Genomic DNA, 22565 nt, shown 5'->3' on the forward strand with positions numbered 1-22565 from the left:
ATATTCTACAATGAGAAAGCTTCAGTGGGTATCACCATTACACAGATCCTTGTATACTTCTGTGATTACTTCTTCATGATAAATTCCTAAGAATAGAAATACTAAGTCAAAAGATATGAGCAAGTCTCAATACATAATTACCCAGTTGCCTGTGAGATCTACTACAAGCAGTATAATAAGAGCTCATCTTAGACAGCCCGGGTGGCTCAGTGGTTTAGTGCCACCTACGGCCCAAGGTGTGATCCTGGAGACTTGGGATCGAGTCCCACATCGGGCTCCCTACATGGAGCCTGCTTCTCCCTCTACCTGTGTCTCTGCCTCTCTCTCTGTCTCTCATGAATAAATAAATAAATAATCTTAAAAAAAAAAGAGCTTGTCTAAAATGTCTCACCCTATTATTTTTCTTTTCCAATTTGCTTGACAAAATAGTGTCTTCCAATTCACTGATGAGTTTTCATTAACCATCAAGTTTAAAAAGCATGTAAGAATTAAGTAAATACTTAGTATACAACTCAGCAATACTATTCTTAGGTATTTACCCAAGAGAAAGGGAAACATATCTACAAAGACTCATGCAGGCCCAAAGTGAAAACAACCTAAATGTCCATCAACTGATATATGGATAAGCAAACTGTGGTATATCCATACTTTGGAATACTATTAGGTAATAAAAAAGAATGAGATACTATTAGATGAAACGGCATGGACAAGTTTCAAAGACATTATGCTAAGTGAAAGGAGTCAGACACAAATGTTACCTGCTATATTGTGATTCCAACTATATGAAATTCTAAAAAAACAAAACTATAGAAATAGAAAGTAGGTCAGTGATTATCTGTGGCTTAGGGTAAGGGAAGAGAGTCTACTAGAAAGAGGTATGAAAATACCTTTATTTTTTTAAATCAGAGTAATAGAACTACATATTAGATTGTGACAGTAGTTACACAACTATAAAGAATTACAAAAATTCTTCAAACTCTATGCTTGAAATGGGTGGATTTTATTGTGTGTAAACTATACCCCAATAAAGCTGGAAGAAATAAAAACAGAAGCAAAGATTACTTATGAAATTTCTTGAGAAAAACTAACTTATTTTCATTCTTGCATATTTCCTTTAAATTTTTGGCTGTATTCATACTCTAGCTATAATTATAGAATATATGTATATTTTTATTTTAGACATTTTTATACACAATTTTACATATTTCTGTATAGTCCTCATAATTATAATTTTAAATAGTTATACATAATTGTCCAAAACCAAAACCATTTCTCTACTGTTAACAGGTGAATTACCAAATTATAAAGCAGATCATTCCTTAAAAAAAAAAGAGAAAAAAAAGAAAAAAAGTAGATGATTCCTCCTCAGTATTTGGATGCCACCATCTGGACAAACTGTGCAATGTTGGTGAGACTGAGTAGACCATTTTATAAATTTCATAAATAAAAAAATAATTTAATGTTTAGGTTTATATAAAAATTATTTTTAAAGTCAAATAAGTTTTAAAAATTAAAATAGACCATTTTAGAATTTACTAGACTATCATCCTCATCTATCTCTTTTAGTTAGTTAACTCTCGAATCTGAATCTAAGGAAATCAGTTAAGGAAAAGAACTTCCTGTTGAAATCTAATTCTTTACAAACTAAAGCTTTATCACAAGCCCCAAACCAAAAAATCAGGTACAGATCTCCATATGCAAATAGCCTCTGCTGTCAGCCAACCAAATGACTTCTAATAAGACAATAAGCTGTCCTGGGAGGCACAATGAAATCAGTGATGGAAAGTTGGTGGAGTTTGTAGGGAAGGCAGAGAAAGACACCAGGAAACTCATTCCCTTTTGGGTAAGACTTGCTGATTCTATTTATGAGTCACCAGGATTTTCTCTCCATGGTCCCTGGCCTCTCCAGTTCAAGCTTTTACTGTTGCATTAAAACCACAATTGGCTAGAGCCACAAAAAGAAAGATTATTTCAGGGAAGTGTTTGGTCCCTGCCAGGGTCGACAAAAGAATGACTTTTTCAAAAGAATGCTTTTGAATGACACTGAGCCATTGCCTACCACCAAGTAGAAAGATGAACATGCTGCTTTACCTGTGACCCAACACTGTTCCCAATTATTTTTTATGGCACTCTTTAACCCTCTCCATCTTGCTCCCAATCTCCATAAACTGAAAAGGAATAGTTGAAAAAAGAAAAAGGAAAATTCTAGGATTGCCACTACCAAGAACTCTTAAAGGAATGCCATGCATCCATACAGTGAGAAACCAGCGAGAGAAAGAAAATATAGTCACTGAAACATAACTATGGTTTCATTGTAGCAAATTAGAGAAGCATCTGTCTTTCTTTTCTTTCTTTCTTCTTTTGATTGTTTGTTCTTTCTTTCTTTCTTTTAAAGATTTATTTATTACTTTGAGAGAGAGAGTGGGATGAGGGGCAGAGGGAGAAAATCTTCAAGCAGACTCCCCGCTGAACCATGCAGCCCGATCTCAAGACCCTGAGATCATGACCTGAGCAGAAACCAAGAGGATGCTCAACCAACTGAGCCACTCAGGTACCTTGAGACTTGTTTCTATTTTCTGAAATGTTTGCTTGTTTTCATTTTAATTTTATATTTCTTACAGAAGATACATTATTTCAATACAAAATCAGGAGGTAGGAAGGGGTAAGCAATGAAGTCTTCTTCCAACAGCTTTCCCTGGCTGACCAACCCCATTCCCAGAAGCAACCACTAACCATTTCTTGTGAATCTTTACAGAAATATCTTATACGTAGATGAACAGTTCCATAAATACATTCTCCCCAAATAGACGTTCAGTCCCATTCCCCTTTTCTTTTTGGTGAACCACTATATACAATGATGCTTTCTTATCTAATAATACAATATGTTGTGGCGTTCATAACATAACAATATGTAGAGTTTCTCATTCACTTTAAAGCTCTGTCATATTCTATCATGTGGATGTACCATAAGATATTTAAGGAATTCCTTATTAAAATGAAATTTTAGCTTGCTTCTAATCTTGTGCTATTTTCATTATTATCTTCTTACCAGAGATTCTCTGGGCTAATTTGATTGCTTCTTCAACCGGGTCTGAGTTCACAATTTCATCTAGGATACCCAGCTTGAGTGCTTCATCTGCCAAAACATGTCTTCCTAAAACAAAACAAAACAAAACAAAACAAAACAAATCGAAGAACAATGTGAGGTTAAAGCAAAGGCATTACTCTCTCTAGTAGGGAAGGTTATCTGTCCTGGATACATCTACTATTAAATGAAATAAATAAGCAACTTGCTGACTATTGTAGTAGAAGGGTCACTGCAGAGGTAACCAAAAATCTTAGTTCAAGCTTCAGCTCTACGATCTACTACTATCTTTGCGATGGTGAAGAACTGTATGGGAATCACCCTTCCTCCTAGGTAGATGGGAGTAATTATGCTTACCTTGGTAAATCTGAGTATCAAGCGAGAGAATAACACATTTTCTTTACATTCTGTAAATCTCTGTAGAAGCACTTTGTAAACTATACGTCTCTAGAAAAGAGGTGATTGATTTTTGAGAATAATAATAGAGATAGTAACATGAGAGCAGTAGTAGCTTCTTACACCAATACACACCGACATACATATCTACACTGATTACAAAAAATAAAAAAATAAGACAGTCCGGAAACATGAATATAGTGGGGGGTGGGGAAACAAGGGGAAACCATGGATGAGGTTGACATTATTTAAGTTATAATCAGAATTACACAGGATAAATGGGGTGGACTTCTGTCATTTTTGGCCTACCCAGCATCTCAACCCCTCCCTTAGTTTGTGGAGTGGCTATTGTGTGAGTTTTGGAGACCTGTCTTTTATGACAGTAGATCAGAGGGAAGCAGAAGTGATCAGACAATTGTTCCTTCAGATCCACGTAGTAGGGGTGTGGTCCATGACCCCACGTTTGGCAAAAGAAATGCTCTATAGAGGGTTTTTAGTCTGGAGTGAGGACACTAAGCAGCAGCTAGCAACATCTAGTGTCTGATGGTGGTGGTATCAGGAGCATCTAGTGTCCAGTGGCGGCATAGGCGGCCTCTAGTATAGAATAGCAGATTTAGGGTGTTAAGAAGTTTGATGAGCATCACTCCTGGGTTCTTCACCGGGTGTAAATATGTAATTTCATCTGAATATTCTGAAGTAGTGGGATAAGGTATATGAGTATAGAAGAAAGGAGACAGTAAACCTTCCTTGCTTTCTTGCCAGTACCATCGTGCCTTGCGGAAAGTGGTCATCAAATCAGTCTTGGTGGCAATATTCCCACAGTCCTTGCTGTTCGTACAGTGTTAGTGGATGCCATCTTAGAGACAAACCCCTCCACTCCTGGTTCTTAGCAATGGTTCAGAGAGTTAAAAATGGGTTTTCTTGATCAGAAAGACAGTTCAATGATTTCCGGCAGGGGCCACTCTGCAACAACATTATTTGGGCAGTTTTCAAGAAGTGTCTTTGAAAACAGGCTCCCAGACTTCCTCCTGGGGTGAGGAGGGCAGTGAGAAATGGATGAGTGGCTGCAGCGGTCAAGTTGCCTGTGTATCAGATCACTTGGGGGGATGCCTGGGTGGCTCAGTCGTTGAGCATCTGCCTTCAGCTCAGGGCTTGATCCCAGGGTCCAGGATCAAGTCCTGCATTGGGCTCCTTGCAGAGAGCCTGCTTCTCCCTCTGCCTATGTCTCTGCCCCTCTCTCTGTGTCTCTCATGAGTAAATAAATAAAATCTTAAAAGAAAATCACTTGGGTAAGGAGTGAATGAATCAGCCTGCTTAGGTCAAGGGCACCGAATGCAGACAAAATGGAAAATGGAAACCCGAGTAAGAAAAGGATCTTTGGGGGAAACTGAGTAGGTAACATGAGCTACCCAGAGGATGTACTCAAAGTTCCTTCAGCTGTAATGATTGCTTCTAGCCTGGATTTCAACAAGTGGACATGCTATTCTTACAGAGTCCATGAGATTCCAGGTACTCTGTTTCTGTTTCAAGGGCCTAAAGACACATCTCTGTATATACAACCCAAATCTTCAGGCTCAGATTTAAACTTGCTTTTTTCTCTTGTTGCCCTCAGTGTAGACAACAACCACTGCCCAGTGGACTTTAATAAGAACCCTACCTAGAGCCACTATAAGGAGACCCTGGTAACTGAAACTGAGACATCTCTTCTTCAAAGTGGGTAATCTCGATTTTCTCCCAGTGTTCTTCACTACTTCTTTTCCAACCTTTAGAAAATCTTTTTCTACATAGAATCCTTTCCAGATGTCATTTTAAAGTCCCCCTAAAATTGTACAGACAACTTAAAAGATAGGCGTATGATTCTAATGTTAGTTTTCTTCTAATTCACTGTGACCTTTTCTATGCAAATCAAAATCCATCATATTCTTACTGTTTGTGCTTTCTCTTCATCAGGTTAAAAATAGTGATATTTCTATAAGCAGCAGCTCTTCTTTGGAAAAAGGTAACCTTTGTTCATTTCTTTTTGTCAAAGAAGCCAGATTTCTTTCTGATTTCACCCAAGATATGCTTGCCTTTCAGACTTAGTGATGAAAACAGACACAAAATTCCTCAATATTCCCCCACATGCTTCAATTTTTATAAACTAGACTTTACAGACTCATTTCATGCTATTATAATTTCCCCTATATTTTATCTGCTTTGCTTCCTTTGTATTTTCTCTTTTGCAAAATGACCTGTCTTATGTGCTTTGAATTCTGTAGTATATTGAATTGTAATCATCCTCATGAATTTTACATTACATACTTAGCATACTATACATTCTTAAAAGTATACTTATCATCCCATTGTAACCTGAAACAATTTCTAATTTAATTTACTGAAGACAAGAAATGTAATGCTTTCCACTTTTCTAGATATCCTTTCATACTCTGTAATATTTATAATATCCCCCTAGCATTTAAAAAAAAAAGGGGGGGGATTCCTGGGTAGCTCAGCGATTTAGTGCCTGCCTTCGGCCCAGGGCATGATCCTGGAGTCCCAGGATCGAGTCCCACATCAGGCTCCCTATATGGAGCCTGCTTCTCCCTCTGCCTGTGTCTCTGCCTCTCTCTCTCTCTCCTTCTCTGCGTCTCTAATGAATAAATAAATAAAATCTTTATAAAAAAAAAGAAAGAAAGAAAAAAAGAAGTATTTTTTTATGCACAGAGTCATATTATTTTCTAATTTAGATAATGTATACAGAGTTTTGTATAGTGGTTTCTGTGTCAAAAAAAATACAGACTTCAACTTCTGAAGTTCTGAAACTTTTTAATCTTTGGACCCCTTTGCACTCCTAAAGGTAATGGAAGACTCCAAAAAACTTTATGTGGATTATTTCTATCAACATTTACTGTATTATAAATTAAGTGAGAACTTTAAGAATGTTTCTTTATTAAATCACTTTTAAAGGGGCTTCTGGGTGGCTCAGTGGCTGAGCATCTGCCTTTGGCTCAGGTCGTGATCCCAGGATCCTGAGATCTAGTCTTGCATCAGGCACTCTGTGGGGACACTGCTTCTCTCTCTGTCTAGATCTCTGCCTCTGTGTGTCTCTCATGAATAAATAAAATCTTTTTGAAAAATCACTTTTAAAAAACAAGACTAAATGTTAATGTTAACATACATTTTTATGCAAAATAACATATATTTTCAAAAATTTAAAAGTTAGTGAGAAGTGACATTGTTTTACATTTTTGCAAATTTCTTTCATGTCTGGCTTAATAGATGACAGCTGGGTTCTCATATCTGCTTCTGCATTCAATCTGTTCTGACATCACATGGCATACAACAACTCTGGAAAGTTCTACTATACATGTGTGAGAGAATGAGAATAGAAAAGGCAAGTAACGTCCTACTGTTATGAAAGTACCTCTGACTTCATGAACTGCCCCCAGTGGTCTTGGGCATACCTAGGAGTCCCTGGACCACATTTTAAGAACTTCTAATTTAGATTGCCATTTTAAAGATTGTATAGACTCTTAGGATAGGCTTATCATTTTAAAGACTACAGAATCTTAGAATGGGATCCTACATTCTAGGATTCTATACAGTCTTTAAAATGATAATAATGTAAGGATATTAATGTATGATAAATGTACACAACATTTGCATTCTAGGATTGTGTATCATCTGATCTGATATACACTATCCTTGCCTCGGAGCCCTGGGTACTAGGATCATATATGAATGTTCCATATATTTAGCATTTATTTGTAGCTGGAGTGATTTTAGTTATTTTGTAAGTAATCTTTTATTTTGCTTTTGTCTTTTGGCAGCTTGCAGGATCCATTTCCTGGAAGTTTAAAAATTTTACCAAAATGCAGCAGGCAATTGATGTTTCATCAGTTTTTCCAAGAAAATGGTGAGCTTGCTGAAATGTAATCTCTGGTTCCATTTCATAATCTGAAGAGTTTCTTCTGTTTTTCCCCCTGGTAACCACTTTTCACCTTTTTGCTTCATGCTTTAGGAGCTCTTGTAATACAAAGCAGAGATCTTGATGACATACCTTCTGAATCTTTTTGTTAAATTCTCCTGAATTTCAAAAATGTGTCTCTATTTATCCTCCATGTTGCTCATTGAGTTGTCCATTCGACCGTGTCTTCTTTTTATTGCTTCAAAAAGAAGTTATTTGGGCTAATGTTTTTATTTTAGACACAGGGTGTTCTTATTTAACAAAATATTTTCTTTTATAATTTAGCTTATTTTCTAAAATTTTCATTTTATTTATCTGTTTCACATTAATGTTACACTCCTCTAATGTCACAGAATATTTTCATAGATTTTGGGTTTAATGTGAAGTTTTTTGTTTGTTGGTTTTGGTTACCGAATTATATTTGCTGATAGGTGTTATTGCTGCTTGGGAGCCCTGGTTATTAAAATGTGCCCTCAACATCTTGTTCAAATATAGAGAAAACTCACCTGGACTTAACCCACCTGAAAGGCAGGTATGATAAAGATGCTAGTCACAACTTCTCCCTGACTATTCTAGGTGGTAATAGGTATCTCCTCAAAGTCTAGAGCCTGAGTATCCCTGTCCTAAGAGTGACCATAAAGAAATTCATGGGCTAAAGCAAAGATTGATAAGAATAGAGCAGACACTTTCTATGCCGTACAGTGAATGAGGACAAGCCCTTAAAAAAAAAAAAAAAGCAGAAGCAAGAGCAAGGGCACTGTAGTTCTTGTCATTTGATTGGATGGAGAACATTAGGAAATGAATTGCAATGTGCTCAAGCATATCTTTTGTGGTTACTGCTAAAGATTCAGCTATTTCCAGGTACCATTTTAAAGGAAGTGTGGAAAAGCAATGGTGCTCCACTTTCCAGAATTAGCTCTCTAATGGTTTCCAGAAGATCAGAAAAGGTTAGCTCTTTACTTATTAATTTAATCTAAATCTGTTTACTTATTAGCTTCCTATGGGCACAGTGTCTACAAAGCTGGTGTTTTTTTCAACATTAACATCAGTAGGGGATCTACAACTTTCAATAACAATTTTTTTAGCATACTCTGTTAGAAAAAAAATTTTTCCAAACCAAACAGCAACAGTCTTATTAGCATCATTATTAGTAGGTACTGTATTAGTTTCCTTTACAAACTCCCACAAATGTAGCAGCTTAAAACAACATACATTTATATCTTAGCTTAGGATATCAGAAGTCTAAAATAGGTCAGCAAAACTGTCTGGGGGCTCTAAGGGAGAATCTATTTCATGGTCTTTTCCTGACTCTAGAGGCTGCCTGTATTACTTGGCTTGTGGCCATTTTCTCTATCTTTAGAGCCAGCTGGGTACCATCTTCTCTCCTCTCTGACCTCCTGCCTCCCTCTTCTAGGGACACCTGTGATGAATCAGGCCCACCTAAAAAATCCAGAATAATCTCCCATCTTAAGATTCTTAATTTAATCACATCTACAAGGTCCCTTTTAAATGTGAGGTGATATATTCAGAGATTCTGGGGATTAGGACATCGACATCTTTGGTGGTGGTGGGGCATTATTCTGCCTACCATGGTTACCATTTATTAAATGTCTCCTGTGTGGCAGGTACTAGACCAGAAGCAAATCATGTGACTTCATTATTTCTTAAAGCAACCATGTGATATTTTTACTTATGAGAAAATGAAGGCTGAGAGGATATCAGAAGGCCTGTCTCTCCTAACCAGGCCAGTTTATCCAAATGTCTACTTGACATCTCCACTTGGATGTCTAATAGGCTTCTCAAACTTTCAACGTGTCCCACAGTGAGCTCTTGGGGATTCCTCCCTACAATGTGCTCTGCCGAAGCAACCCTCATCTCAATAATGGCGCCATCCTTCCAGCTGCTCAGGCCACCAGAATCACTCACTTCCTCTTTCTCGCACATCTTACTTTTGATTAATCACAAAATCCTGCTGGTTCTCCCTTCAGAACATATGCAGAATTTGACCATGTCTCACCATTTACATTGTTACCACTCAGGTCCCAGCTCTCATCATCTCTCCCTTGGACAATTATAGCAGGCTTCTAATCAGCCTTCCTATGTCTGCCTTTACCTCCAATTAATATATTTTCAACAGCCAGAGTGATCTTTTAAAAAACATAAATGAGAGCCTGTGACTCCCCTGCTCAAAACACTCCAATGCCTTTCTACTTCATTCATAAGAAAAGTCAAAGTTCTTTCTATAATCTTCAAAGCCCTACATGATGTGACTTCATCGTTTACTTCTCTTTCCCTTACTTCACTCCAGCTATATTGACCTTCTTGCCTTTCTTTGACACTTCTAAGCATACCGCTGCTTCCAGGCTTTGCCTTTGCTAGTTTCTCCATGTGGAGTATCTTCCTTCGGGTATTGGTATAATAAGTCTCCTCACCTCTTTCAGGTCTTTTTTTTTAAGATTTTTAAATTTATTTATTCATAAAGACACAGAGAGAGAGAGAGAGAGAGAGAGGCAGAGACACAGGCAGAGGGAGAAGCGGGCTCCATGCAAGGAGCCCAACGTGGGACTCGATCCCGGGTCTCCAGGATCATGCCCCGGGCCGCAGGCGGCGCTAAACTGCTGCGCCACTGGGGCTGCCCCCTCTTTCAGGTCTTAACCCAGATGTCATTTTGTAGGAAAGCCTCTTTAACCCCTTGATCCCTAACATTTTATATTAAAATATTACCCCTCTATCCCTAACATTTTATATTCCTGCTCTCTGTTTTATGTTTCCTCTTAGCACTTATCTCCATCTAACCTACTATATATATGACTTACATAATAGGTAGGCATATGTGTGAGTATACTGTTGTGGTGGCTAGCCCCTAAAGTGACTCCCAGTGAGTTTCACCTCTTGGTGTTCAGGTCCCCTCCCCTGTTGAATAGGGAAGACCTCTATAACAAATACCATATATACATTATGTATACATGTATGTTACATTATATCATGTATATATGTATACATGTATATTATATGTATATATTATGTACATACATGATCAATCAGAAAAGATGGCACATGACTCCAAAGCTAGATCATAAAAGACATCACAGCTTTCCTCTTGCTCTCTCTGGATCACTGGCTCCAGAGGAAGCCAGCCTTCATGTTGTGAAGACACTCAGGCAGCTCTAGTGGGAGGTCCATGTGGAGAAGAAATGAAGCCTCCTGCCAACAGTCAGCACCAACTAGCCATCCATGTGAGGGAGCCAACTTGGAAACAGATCCTTCAGCCCCATTCAAGTTTTCAGATGACTACAGCTCCAGTCAATGTCTTGACTACAACTTTATGACAAACCCTGAGCTAGAATCCAACTAAGGAGGTCCCAAATTCCTGACCCATAGAAATAAAGAAAGAAGAAATATTGTCAATTAAAACATGACTCTTAAAAAAAAAATAAACAAACATGACTCTTTCTTCCAACCTTACTGCAGCTGGAAATCTCTGTATCAGTCTTATGGGATTTGGTAAATCCAGGGTCTCTAAATGTTTTCTGGTGTTGCATTGTTCACATTCTCTAGTGAAAGAGAACAACTTCTATTTGTAGCTAAAATCTTAATATTTGTGAAATGAAAAATTAAGTTATTTCCACACTAAAACTTGAAAAGTTTCTATGAAAATTCTAGTTTTAATTCTTGTTTATATTACAATTTCTAAATTGAGTCCGAATATAATGTGCCCTATGTGATACCCATGTTTATGCATGGACACTGGAACTATAGTAATACCTTACATATAATTGATGCTTTAAATACACTTTCATTTAGAAGGCACTTACATGTGGTCTTCATAATTAGTGTCTGAGAAGCTCTCAGGTAAGATATTCTTTCCATTTGACAGATGAGAAAACTGATTGTCAAAGAAGTGAAAGTATCCTCTTTAAGATTACATGAGTGGAGAACAGTCAATCTAGAATTTCTCTACATCCTAGTTCAGTTACTCACATTGTTCTAGACAATTGTTGGCAGGGTTTGTACTGACCTGAGGTAATTAAGTCAAGTGCAGCAGGAACTCCAATGAGTCTGGGGAGAAGCTGGGTTCCTCTTGCACCAGGAAGGATTCCTAGTGTGACTTCTGGGAAGCCAATTTGAGCCTATCGAAGTTTGAAGGCAGGAAGATCATAAGAATGAGATGACATGAAGAGTCAAGGCAACCATTCCCTTGGATTTCCCACACCCTCAAAAACACTGTTTCATAGTATTCTGCAAAAGTTTCTACATGACAAATTAATACACACTCTACTTTAGTAAGCAGCATAAACAGAGCTGTGCTGTCCCTAAGTCTTCATGTTGAAACACATCTCTAGCTTCTTATGCATTTTTTTCTCTGACTCCATTATGACCTGTTTAGGCCAACAAAAATGATATTCTCCCAAAACAGCTTTATGGAGCCATAAAAGAGCCAGGCAGCCAAGAAATTAAAAAAGATAACCCACAGAATAGGAGAGAATATTTGCTAATCACATATATGGAATACTCAAAGAACTTTTTCAACTTAATAGTAAAAAGACAATCTGATTAAAAAGAGGCAAAGGATCTGAATAGACATTTCTCCAAAGAAGAGCTACAAAATAGCCAATAAGCACATGAAGAGACGTGTAATATCATTAGCCATTAGGAAAATGCCAATCAAAACCATAAGATACTATTTCACATCTAAAGGATGACTATAATAAAAAAACAGACAGTAACAAATGTAGAAAAGACAAAACCCTCATACTTTGTTAGTGGAAATATAGAATGGTACAACCACTTTGGAAAACAATTTGGTGGTTCCTCAAAGGTTAAAGACAGAGTCACCATAAGATCCAGCAATTCCACTCCTAGATCTATATCTAAGAGAAATGAAAACATGCCCACAAAAAAAAAAAAAAAAAAGTACACAATTTTTCATAGCATCATTGTTCACAAAAGCCAAAAAAGTAGAAACAATTCAAATGTCTGCAATTGATGAGTGGAAAAGAAAATGTGGTATATCCATACAAGGGAGTGCTATTAGGCCACAGAAAGGAACAAAGTACTGATGCATGCTACAACATGGGTGAACCTTGAAAACATTATGCTAAGTGATAGAAGCCAGTCATAAAAGACAACATATTGTATGATTCCACTTATTTGAAATGTCTAGGGTGGGCAAACCAATAGAGATAGAAAGTAGATAAGGAGTTGCCTAGGACTGAGGGAGACAGGAGATGGTGGGTTACTCCTAAAGGGTACAGATTTTCTTTGGAGATAATAAATATTCTGAAATCAACTGTGGTAATGGTCACAGAACTCTGTGAATATGCTAACATACCATTCAATTATACACTTTGAATGAGTGCATTATATGGTACTTGAATTATATCTCAGTAAAGCTACTACAGAAGAAGAATCAGGGAGCAGCCTCAGTCCAGACAAGAGAGTGATCTTGAGTCCTTTATTACATGCCTCTCCTGGCTATTTCAAAGTGGCTAAAGCTCAGGGCACCTGAGTGGCTCAGTTGGCTAAGTGTCCAGCTCTTGATTTCAATTAAGGTCATGGTCTCAGGGTTGTGAGATCGAACCCGGCTTCGGGCTCATGCTGGGGATGAAGCCTGCTCGAGATTCTCTTTCCCTCTCGCTCTGCATTGCCTCCTCCACCACCCGCCCCCCCCCCCCCGCCCCAACACACACACATGTATGCTCACTCTCTCTCCCTGTGTTTAAAAAAAAAAAAATTGGCTAAAACTGTAAGTCATCTTCCAGGTACAGGATGGAAGGAGGAAAATGTTTTAATCCAGACTGTCATTAACCCATATTGTGATGCCAATAGCTTCAAAAATTTTTTGATAAACTTCATTGGCTATGATACTGCCCCTGCACAAAGCTCAAAATAAATATTTGAGCCTCTCTCTTGCAAGGCTTTCCTAACAGTCAGTCATGGTTTTTTCCACTACTGATCATCCCCATCCATCGACCTATTATTGTTCATAACTTAGGTCTGCACTCAGTATGCAGAAGGCATGGTAAGAGGGACACAGAAAAACAAGCACTTAGGATATATGTCTTTATTCATAAGCCTTTATAAAAATTAAAATGCCATAAGGATTTGGTTAAATAATATATATATATGTAACATATATATATAACATATATATATATATAACAAAACTATACATCCATTTAAAACAATATTTTTAAAGACTATTTAAAATAAGATTAACAGCAAATTTCTCATCAGAAACCATGGAGGCCAAAAGGCAGTGGGATGACATAGGCAAAGCACTGAAAGAAAAAAACCTGTCAAACAATAATTCTATACCTGGCAAAACTAGCTTTGAAAGTGAAGGCAAATTAGGGGAGCCTGAGTGGCTCAATCAGTTAAGTGTCCAATTCTTGGTTTCAGCTCAGGTCATGATCTCATAGGTTGTGAGATCGAGCCTTGAGCAGGGCTCTGAGCTCAGTGGGGAGTCTGCCTAAAGGTTCTCTCCCTTCTGCCTTTCCCCCACTTTGGCACATGTGTGCACATTCTCATTCTCTCTCTAAAATAAATAAATAAAACTTTAAAAAGATAGCAAAGAAAAAAAAGCTGTAAGGACAAAATATTAAATAGGAAAAATACCAGAAGAGAACAAAATAGAATGCAAACAGTGGTTATTTCCGAACTGTGAGTATATGGTGATTTTAGTTTACATCTTTATAGTTTCCTGTATTTCCTAGTCTATTACAATGATCAATGTTATCTTTATAAGTAGAAAAATATGTTACTTGCAAAAATGTTACCATTATAAGATTGGTATCACAGACCTCATCTACATATCTAAAAGGACAAATTAAATCTATTTACAATCTATTAGAAACAAATAGATTTACAGTTTTGTGCTATTTTCAAATAGGAAATTGTCTTCCTGGGTACTGATAATTATGAGGGACCACAAAACTGAAACCTTTGAGATAGGAAATAAAAATTTAAATAAGTAAGCATATTCAGGAATGATAGTCAAAATACTTTAAACCTTTTATCTCATGAACACAGCTCAGATGAACCGAATGTGACCATACCACTGAAGCAGAGTCCTGGGGGCCCTGTACTGGCCCAGGAGTTCCCTTTTAGTTGGTGGATCTTGGGGAAACCCAAAGACTAGGGTTAGGGAAAGCAAAGGAACAGTCACAGGCTCAGACTAATAGCTATTTACCCATTAGAATGGTCATATTTCAACTACTACTACTGTGCTGGTATGTGACAGCTGAAAAACCATCACTAAAAATACAGGAGTTGTCAACCAGTGAACTAGTCTTTTAAAATGCTCACCTCTGAGGCTTACACAGCATTTAGATTTTGACTTAAAAAAAAGCCTCCCACACCAAGCCCCATATCGAGCTTGAGCTGTTACCTCTGCATGAGCAATCCTATAGTGACAGCCCAGCGCCAGCTCCAGTCCCCCTCCTAAAGCCAGGCCTTGAATAGCTGCCACCACGGGCTTCTCAGTTCTCTGTATTTCATCTACTATATGTCCTAGTACAAAGTCAGACTTTCTGGGCTCACCAAAGCTGTGGATATCAGCACCTAAGGACATAGACAAAGAAAAAGAGAGCTGAGAAAGATCTGGGCTTTGTTAACATAACAATTATGTAACAGATAACTCTCAAGGAACCTCTTTGGGCCCATGAAACATTTTATTCTTTAGTTGGACACACAGTGAAGGAAAATCAACCTAGAAAATGTAGAACAACATGGGAGAAAATCCTCAAATCTTGACCAGGAATCCTGTAATCTTCTAAAATCTGTCTTTCCAGGGCAGCCCGGGTGGTTCAGTGGTTTAGTGCTGCCTTCAGCCCAGGGCCTGATCCTGGAGACTTGGGATCGAGTCCAACGTCAGGCTCCCTGCATGGAGCCTGCTCTTCCTCCTGCTTCTCCCTCTGCCTGTGTCTCTGCCTCTCTCTCTGTGTGTCTCTCATGAATAAATACAATCTAAAATAAAATAAAATAAAATAAAATAAAATAAAATAAAATAAAATAAAATCTGTCTTTCCATGTGACAGATAACAACTCTACCTTTAAAAAAATTTAAAAAGTCAAGGGCCCCTGGGTAGCTCATTCGGTTCAGCATCCAACTCTTAGTTTCGGCTCAGGTCATGATCTCAGGGTTGTGAGGTGGAGTGCTGGGTAGGCCCCATGCAGGGAGCCCGACGTGGGACTTGATCCTGGGTCTCCAGGATCACACGCTGGGCCTAAGGCAGGCGCTAAACCACTGAGCCACTCAGGCTGCCCTCAACACCTGCCTTAAATGACTTACCAGAGAATTAAGCGGAAGTATACTATAATATATATTTAACAATATTGACAGCATTCTGTAACATTATTTTTCATATTTTCCTTTTTCTACATAACATTATAAATACTGAGCATTTTCCCTATTGATTATCTACTCTTTAAAAACATTAAGCTTGGTATACGTTAAAAAGTTAAAGCAATTATTTCACATTCAGGCTATTCATCTTTTTGTTTCTACCCACTCCTTACCTAGCATTATGTTTTTTTCTTACCAATCTATCATATTCACATTCTAATCTATTGTCATAGTTATGTAGATTCCTTTTTGGTTTAAGAGAAACAAGATCTATGGGACACCTGGGTGGCTCAGTGGTTGAGTGTCTGCCTTTGGCTCAGGACATGATCCCAAAGTACCGGAATCAAGTCCCACACCAGGCTCCCTGCATGGAGCCTGCTTCTCCCTCTGCCTGTGTCTCTGCCTCTCTCTCTCTCTCTCTCTCTCTGTGTCTCTCATGAATAAATAAATCAAATATTTTTTAAAAAAGAGAGTAACAAGATCTATTTCAACCTGCATCTTAGGCCTATCAGTCCTGTAACTTTAGATTTAAATGATTTTCATGTCCTAATAGCAGTTAGCATGTATTGGATAAATACTTTACACCAGGCACCATGCTAAGTAGTTTCTGATGCTCTTTTATTTAATTTTCTTAACACCTAGGTTAAGTAGTATAATGATCCTCATTTCACAGGTCAGGAAGTTAAGGATTTGTGCTGTTAGGTGGTAGTTCAAACACATGAGCAGTTAATTATGGGTAGAATAAGAACTTGAACTCCAGCAATTTAACTACATAGCCCACATTCTTAAATGTATACTGCATTCTTCTACTTGCAGTGTAAGGTTAGTACTTTTATTCCATTTTACAGAAACCAAGGCACAAACAAGAGTACAGTGATTTCATGTTTTCACTGTGTATTTCTGGCATATAGAAATGCAATTAATTTTTGGATATTGATTTAATATGCAGAAAAAATACTAAATTCTCTTATCAATTCTAATAATTTTCTAATAGATTATTTTGATTTTTCTACAAACACTGTCATATCTTCTGGATAATGAAGTTTCATTTCTTCCTTTCCAATCAGTATACTTTGATTTGTTTTTCTGGCCTTACTGGGCTGGCCAGGGCCTGGAACACAAGGTCAAACAGAAATGGTGATAGCAGCTAGCCTCGTCTTGCTCCTTTCTCATAAGGAAAACTTTTGATTTACCATTTTATTTGATGTTTGCTGAAGGTTTTCCAAAACGGATGAAGACATTTTCTTACTATACCTAGTTTACTAGGAATTTTTAATTTTCATGCATGTCAAATGTTATCAAATGTTTTCTCTGCATTTCTTGAAAATATCATATGATTTTTCTCTTTTAATTGAATGAAATACATTAATCTTATAATGTTCAACCAATCTAGTAGTTATAGGGAAAAAAAGTGATGTCTTCCACTTTTTATACAGTGTTAGATTCAATTTTATAATATATTAAGATTCTTATATCTAGGTTTATGAATGAAACTGGCCTTTTTATTTTGCTTTTCTTTTCATTGCAAATTGCATTCGCAAATTTTGCTTTTTCATACTGGCTTTGACAGGTGTTGGTATCATAGTTATGCTGGCCTCACAAAATGAATTGTAAAGTGTACTGGATTGAACTGATGAAACTTACTTTATTTGGAAATAGGGCCTTTGCAGATATAATTAAGTAATAATGAAGTCATACTGGATTAGAGTGTGTCTATATAAGCTTAGGGAAATCTAGACACAGGGGAGAAAGCCATCGGAAGAGAGGCAGAGAGAGATAGGAGTGATAGAGCAACAAGCCAAGGAACACCAGGCAAGGAAAGATTCTTCCATAGAGCCTCTGGAGTAAGAATGGCCTTGCAGATATCTTGATTTTGAACTTCTACTCTCCAAAACTATGAGAGAACAAATTTCAGTTGTTTTAAGTGACCTTGCTTAAGTCACTAGTTACGGCAGCCCCAGGAAACAAACATATGTCCCCTCTTTTTTTATTCCCTAAAACATTTCTGTAAAATTAAAATAATATTTTCCTTGACTTATTAGTTAGAACCTACCAATAGTCATCTGGGGCTGGAATTTACTTTATGAGACTTTGGATTACTGATTCAATTTCTTTAATGGCTTTCTATTTCCTCTTGAGTCATATTGGTGAGCCATAATATTTTCATTATCTTTTTTAACAGCTATAGCATCTGCAGTGTTATCCTGTTCACCATTCCTTATATACATTGTGCCTTCCCTTTTTCTCCTTGATCAAGCTCTCAAAAGTTTTGTCAGTTTTACTAGTCTTGCAAAGAACTAACTTTTGACATAATCTTGAATCATTTGTTTCTATCTTATCAATTTTTCCTCCTCCTTATTCCTTTCCTTCTACCTCATTGGGTCCATTTCATTGCTTGTTTTGTTAGTTTCTTAGTACAGATATTTAGCTTGTTTCACTTCAGTCTGTTATCTTTTCTGATAAATATCTTTAAGGTTAAAAATCTCCTGCTGAGTTTTGTTCTAGCTGGTATCCCTCAGGTTACATATGTTGCATTTTCACTATCATTTAGTTAAAAATATTTTCTAAATTATATCATGATTTCTACTTTGGTTTAGAGATCATAAAAGAATGAATTTAATTTCTAAAAATATTAGGAATATTTCTAGTTATATTTTTGTTACTGATTTCTAGTTCAATTGCAGTGTTGTCAGAGGGCATATTCTAAATTTATTGAGACAAGTTTTTGTGGTCCAGCATCTGGTCATATTTGTAAATGTTGCAGATTTGAGAATATATATTTTTCAATTGTTGGGTGCATTGTTCTATATAAATCTATTAAGTCTAACAACTCCTAATGGTTTTCTAGGAGAATCATTTTTTCTGTTTCCGAATTCTAACTATATTCTTTCTTTCAAACCTCTTTTCTTTCCAAAAAAATACCAAATTCTCCGTAATTGGGATCCCTCTCTCCATGCTGCAAAGTCATTCCCTTGGGCTCCTGACCTCCAGTTCCAAACAACAAGTAAGTCATTTAATAACCAGTTAACATTTGCCACATTTTTAAAATCTCTCTCAGGCTCATCCTTCTCATCTGTAAATGGAGATGGTAGGACTCACTGAGGATTAAATACAGTAAGTATAAAAACATTACTATTTTCATTATTTTTTAAAGATTTTTGATTTCCTTTTTTTAATATTTTATTTATTTATTCATGAAAGAGAACAGAGAGAGAGAGAGAGGCAGAGACACAGGCAGAGGGAGAAGCAGGCTCCATGCATATGGAAGTCCCAATATGGGACTCGATCCCGGGTCTCCAGGATCACGCCCTGGGCGGAAGGCAGGCACTAAACCGCTGAGCCACCCAGGCTGCCCTACTATTTTCATTATTAATAAATAAATAACCTACACAGTTCTGGCACATAGTAGGCAAGATAAATGGCAATTACTATAGTGATTAACATTTTTACATTTCTTTATTGTCATGATTCCAGTATCTATTTCTTCTCAGGTTTCAATTAACATACATTTAATTCCCTTGGCTACAGTAAGATACATTGGTCCTCATATCCATGTGATGTTTGTCAAAGGGCATAATATATTCAATTGGGAAAAGAAGAAAAGTTGTCATGAATACCACTGATCACCATGTCAGATTCTTTTGCCATATGTTTTCAATATTTTTGCATCTCCGTGGAATAACCCAATAAAGATTGCCATGGTCACTGAGATGCATGACCATGAGAAGAAAAATGAACTCCATTTCAAGTCTCAGTGTGAAATAAAAAATAACATTTATTGTCCATCTTCTGATGTAGGCACTGTACTAGGGACTTTCAGAGATATATCATGGAAATCTCACAAAAACCTGTTAAGATGGGGGATCCCTGGGTGGCGCTGCGGTTTAGCACCTGCCTTTGGCCCAGGGCGCGATCCTGGAGACCTGGGATTGAATCCCACATCGGGCTCCCGGTGCATGGAGCATGCTTCTCCCTCTGCCTGTGTCTCTGCCTCTCTCTCTCTCTGTTTTCTTTCATGAATAAATAAATAAAATATTTAAAAAAAAAGAAATAAAAAATCTGCCTCTCTCTCTCTGTGACTATCATAAATAAATAAATAAAAATTTTAAAAAAACCTGTTAAGATAGATGTTACTATTTTCTGGGGTTTTTTTTTTTCAAGATTTTATATTCTTATTTCAGAGAGAGAGCAGAGACAGAGAGTGCACACAGGACGAAGGAGCAGAGACAGAGGGAGAAGCAGATTCCTCACTGAGCAAGGAGCCTGACATGGGGCTCGATCCCAGGACCCTGAGATCATGACCTGAGCCAAAGGCAGATGCTTAACTGACTAAGCCACCCAGGTGACCCTACTATCTACTTTCTAAGTATAGAAACTGAGCTTCAGGAGATTACAGGGATTTGCCTAAACTCACATAGGGTGGAGGCATATGCAACTGTTGATACATACCTGCTAGTGTTCGTTAGTGTATTCTAATGCACTTAAACATCCTCCAAAGACCCAATCCAATATAAAAATATAAAACAGAGTAAGGTCAGAGTCTTCTCTGGGTCTCTTTGTTACTCTTGTCTCTCAAGAATATTTCTCACTCCCACTCACTTCTTCCATATCCTTTACCCACCCTAAGGCATTACCCATAGGACAGCTCATGCAGTGTCGGTCTCAGTCTGTAACTGGTTTCCAGAGGCAGTGGGAGAGGGTTAGAGACTGGTTACCTGCAGAGAATTTGCCATCTGCTCCGCAAAGCACAATAGCTTTTACTGTACGGTCTGTGGTAGCTTTCTGCAATCCGTCTTTTATTCCACGGAGTACAGCCGTACTAAAAGGAAAAAAAATTACATGAGGCATTAGAATTTAATTTCTACCATCTCAGAGCTTTTTCCTCTTCTAAAAATGAAACATACACACAATGGATAAAAACTCTAGTTACTTATTATTCAGTTTTCACTAATTTGATCAACTGATAATATAAATGTCAACTGTGAAGCACAGAACTAAGTAAATGAATAAACTTTAAAAAAGCCGTATCTTCCTGGACTTTGCTGTAACTGTGGCCACTCAGAAGCAACATTCATCAATTTTAAAATACTACTGTACATCTTCTATGTACAGTAAAAGTACATAACATCCTAGGAAACAACAAAATGTCACAGTAAGATGAGTGCTGTAATAAAAGTACAAAGAAAGTGATGTGGACATTCACAAAAAGAAGAACTTACTTTGGATTTGTCATATTGGCAAAATAGAGGAAAACTGAAACACTCTACAAGAAACAACCTAAGAGATGTGTCAGGGGCTTCAAATTACCCCAAATATTCCATCCTCCCCACTTTCTTCCAAGGATTAAGCATCTAGTTTTTAGCTGGATACGTGACTGCCCAAAGTAAAGGCTGCATTTTTTCAGCCTGCTATGCAGTAAAACCAGCCTAAGGCATTAAGTTCTGGCCAAAAGGATGGCAGCAACTTTGGCAAGCATCCTTAAAGGATTAGGTATGCTTCTCTCTTTTCCTTTTCTGGCAGGAATGGGGATGTGATGGCTGGATCACGAGCAGCCATCGTGGACCAAGAGGTGGAAGCCACGTATTGAGTATAGCAGAGCAAGAGATATACAGACGGGGTCCCTGATGATTGTGGAGCAGTCATACCATTCTAAGACCCTGCTGTGAAAGAAGCCAGCCTTTTCTTGTTTCATCCACTACTCTTTTGAGTTTTCTGTCTCTGACAACCAAACCTAATGCTATTTTAGGAGGCAAAGGCAAGGTCTGGAAAAGAAAAGGCATGTAATAGACGGCTACATTACAGTTGATGAAGGAGTCATCTACAGAAGACAGTCAAGATTGAATGAGTCTGTCAAAGGAAAAGAGAGCTGAGAGTAAATCCTCTGGGTACACCCTCGTTGAAGAAGTGGGTAGGCTCAGCAGAGTGATTCAGTACCAAGGGAGCCCAAAGTCACAAAGATCAAGAGAAGAGAATTTGCCAAGAACTAAAGGATCAATAAGTGTCAACGGATCATGATGGAGGAGAACCTAGGAAATGTGAAGACTAATTTAAGCAAAGAAAAATGATAGAACCAGAGTCCAATCAGTTTTGCATTGGAATTCTAAGCATTCTGGGTAAATGTTTTAGTGTATAGGGTGAAAAAAAATCTTAAAACAAAAAACAAACTTTGGGAAAAGCCAGATTGTTTGGATCAACAACTAGGAGTTAAAACCTCAGGCAATAAAGGAGATACTTGTGTATATATTAACTCCCTCCCAACTAGTTACTTTTCACCATTTAACCTATCAAACAAAATCCCTTGGCTTTGAGTGGTTACTTAGAAACCAAATCTGTGAGGAGCAGCTGGGTGGCTAGTTGTTAAGCACCAACCCTTTATCTTGGCTCAGGTCATGATCTCAGGGTCACGGGACTGAGACTCCTATCCCAACAGTACTCCCCTATACATCCAGCCCTACCTGGAACCCCCCCTCCCAGTTGGCTCCGTGATCAGTGGGGAGTTTGCTAGAGATACTCTTCCTCAGTCCCTCCCCTTGTGCTTGCTTGCTCTCTCTAAAATAAATAAATAAATAAATAAATAAATAAATAAATAAATAAATAAATAAATAAATCTTTAAACAAATTAAAAAAGGAAAAGGAAGAAACCAGATCTGTTAATGGGATTTGGACCCAACCAGAATACTTCAAAGTCCAAAAGGCAAATATTTCCTCTGAGTAAATGATGGCTGCAAAAGTAGTGCCAAAATCAGTGCCATTAAGGACAAGAGGCTGGCTTCTCCCATTTCAACCGAACT

At 37.6% G+C, this 22565-nt stretch overlaps 1 protein-coding gene across 1 annotated transcript in view; it reads right to left on the minus strand.

The window, feature by feature from the left end:
- The window catches only part of EHHADH (enoyl-CoA hydratase and 3-hydroxyacyl CoA dehydrogenase), a 48660-nt gene that overhangs the window by 21931 nt on the left and 4164 nt on the right, over window positions 1–22565 (minus strand). The window contains exons 2-5 of the mRNA XM_038583609.1: window positions 20490–20593; window positions 14818–14990; window positions 11446–11557; window positions 3050–3154 (exon numbers count right to left, since the gene is read on the minus strand). Of these exons, the coding sequence (XP_038439537.1) occupies window positions 3050–3154; window positions 11446–11557; window positions 14818–14990; window positions 20490–20593 (494 nt within the window). The remainder of the gene's footprint in view (window positions 1–3049; window positions 3155–11445; window positions 11558–14817; window positions 14991–20489; window positions 20594–22565) is intronic.

The sequence above is a fragment of the Canis lupus genome, chromosome 34 (assembly GCF_011100685.1).
Source record: "Canis lupus familiaris isolate Mischka breed German Shepherd chromosome 34, alternate assembly UU_Cfam_GSD_1.0, whole genome shotgun sequence".
Taxonomy (NCBI): Eukaryota; Metazoa; Chordata; class Mammalia; order Carnivora; family Canidae; genus Canis; species Canis lupus.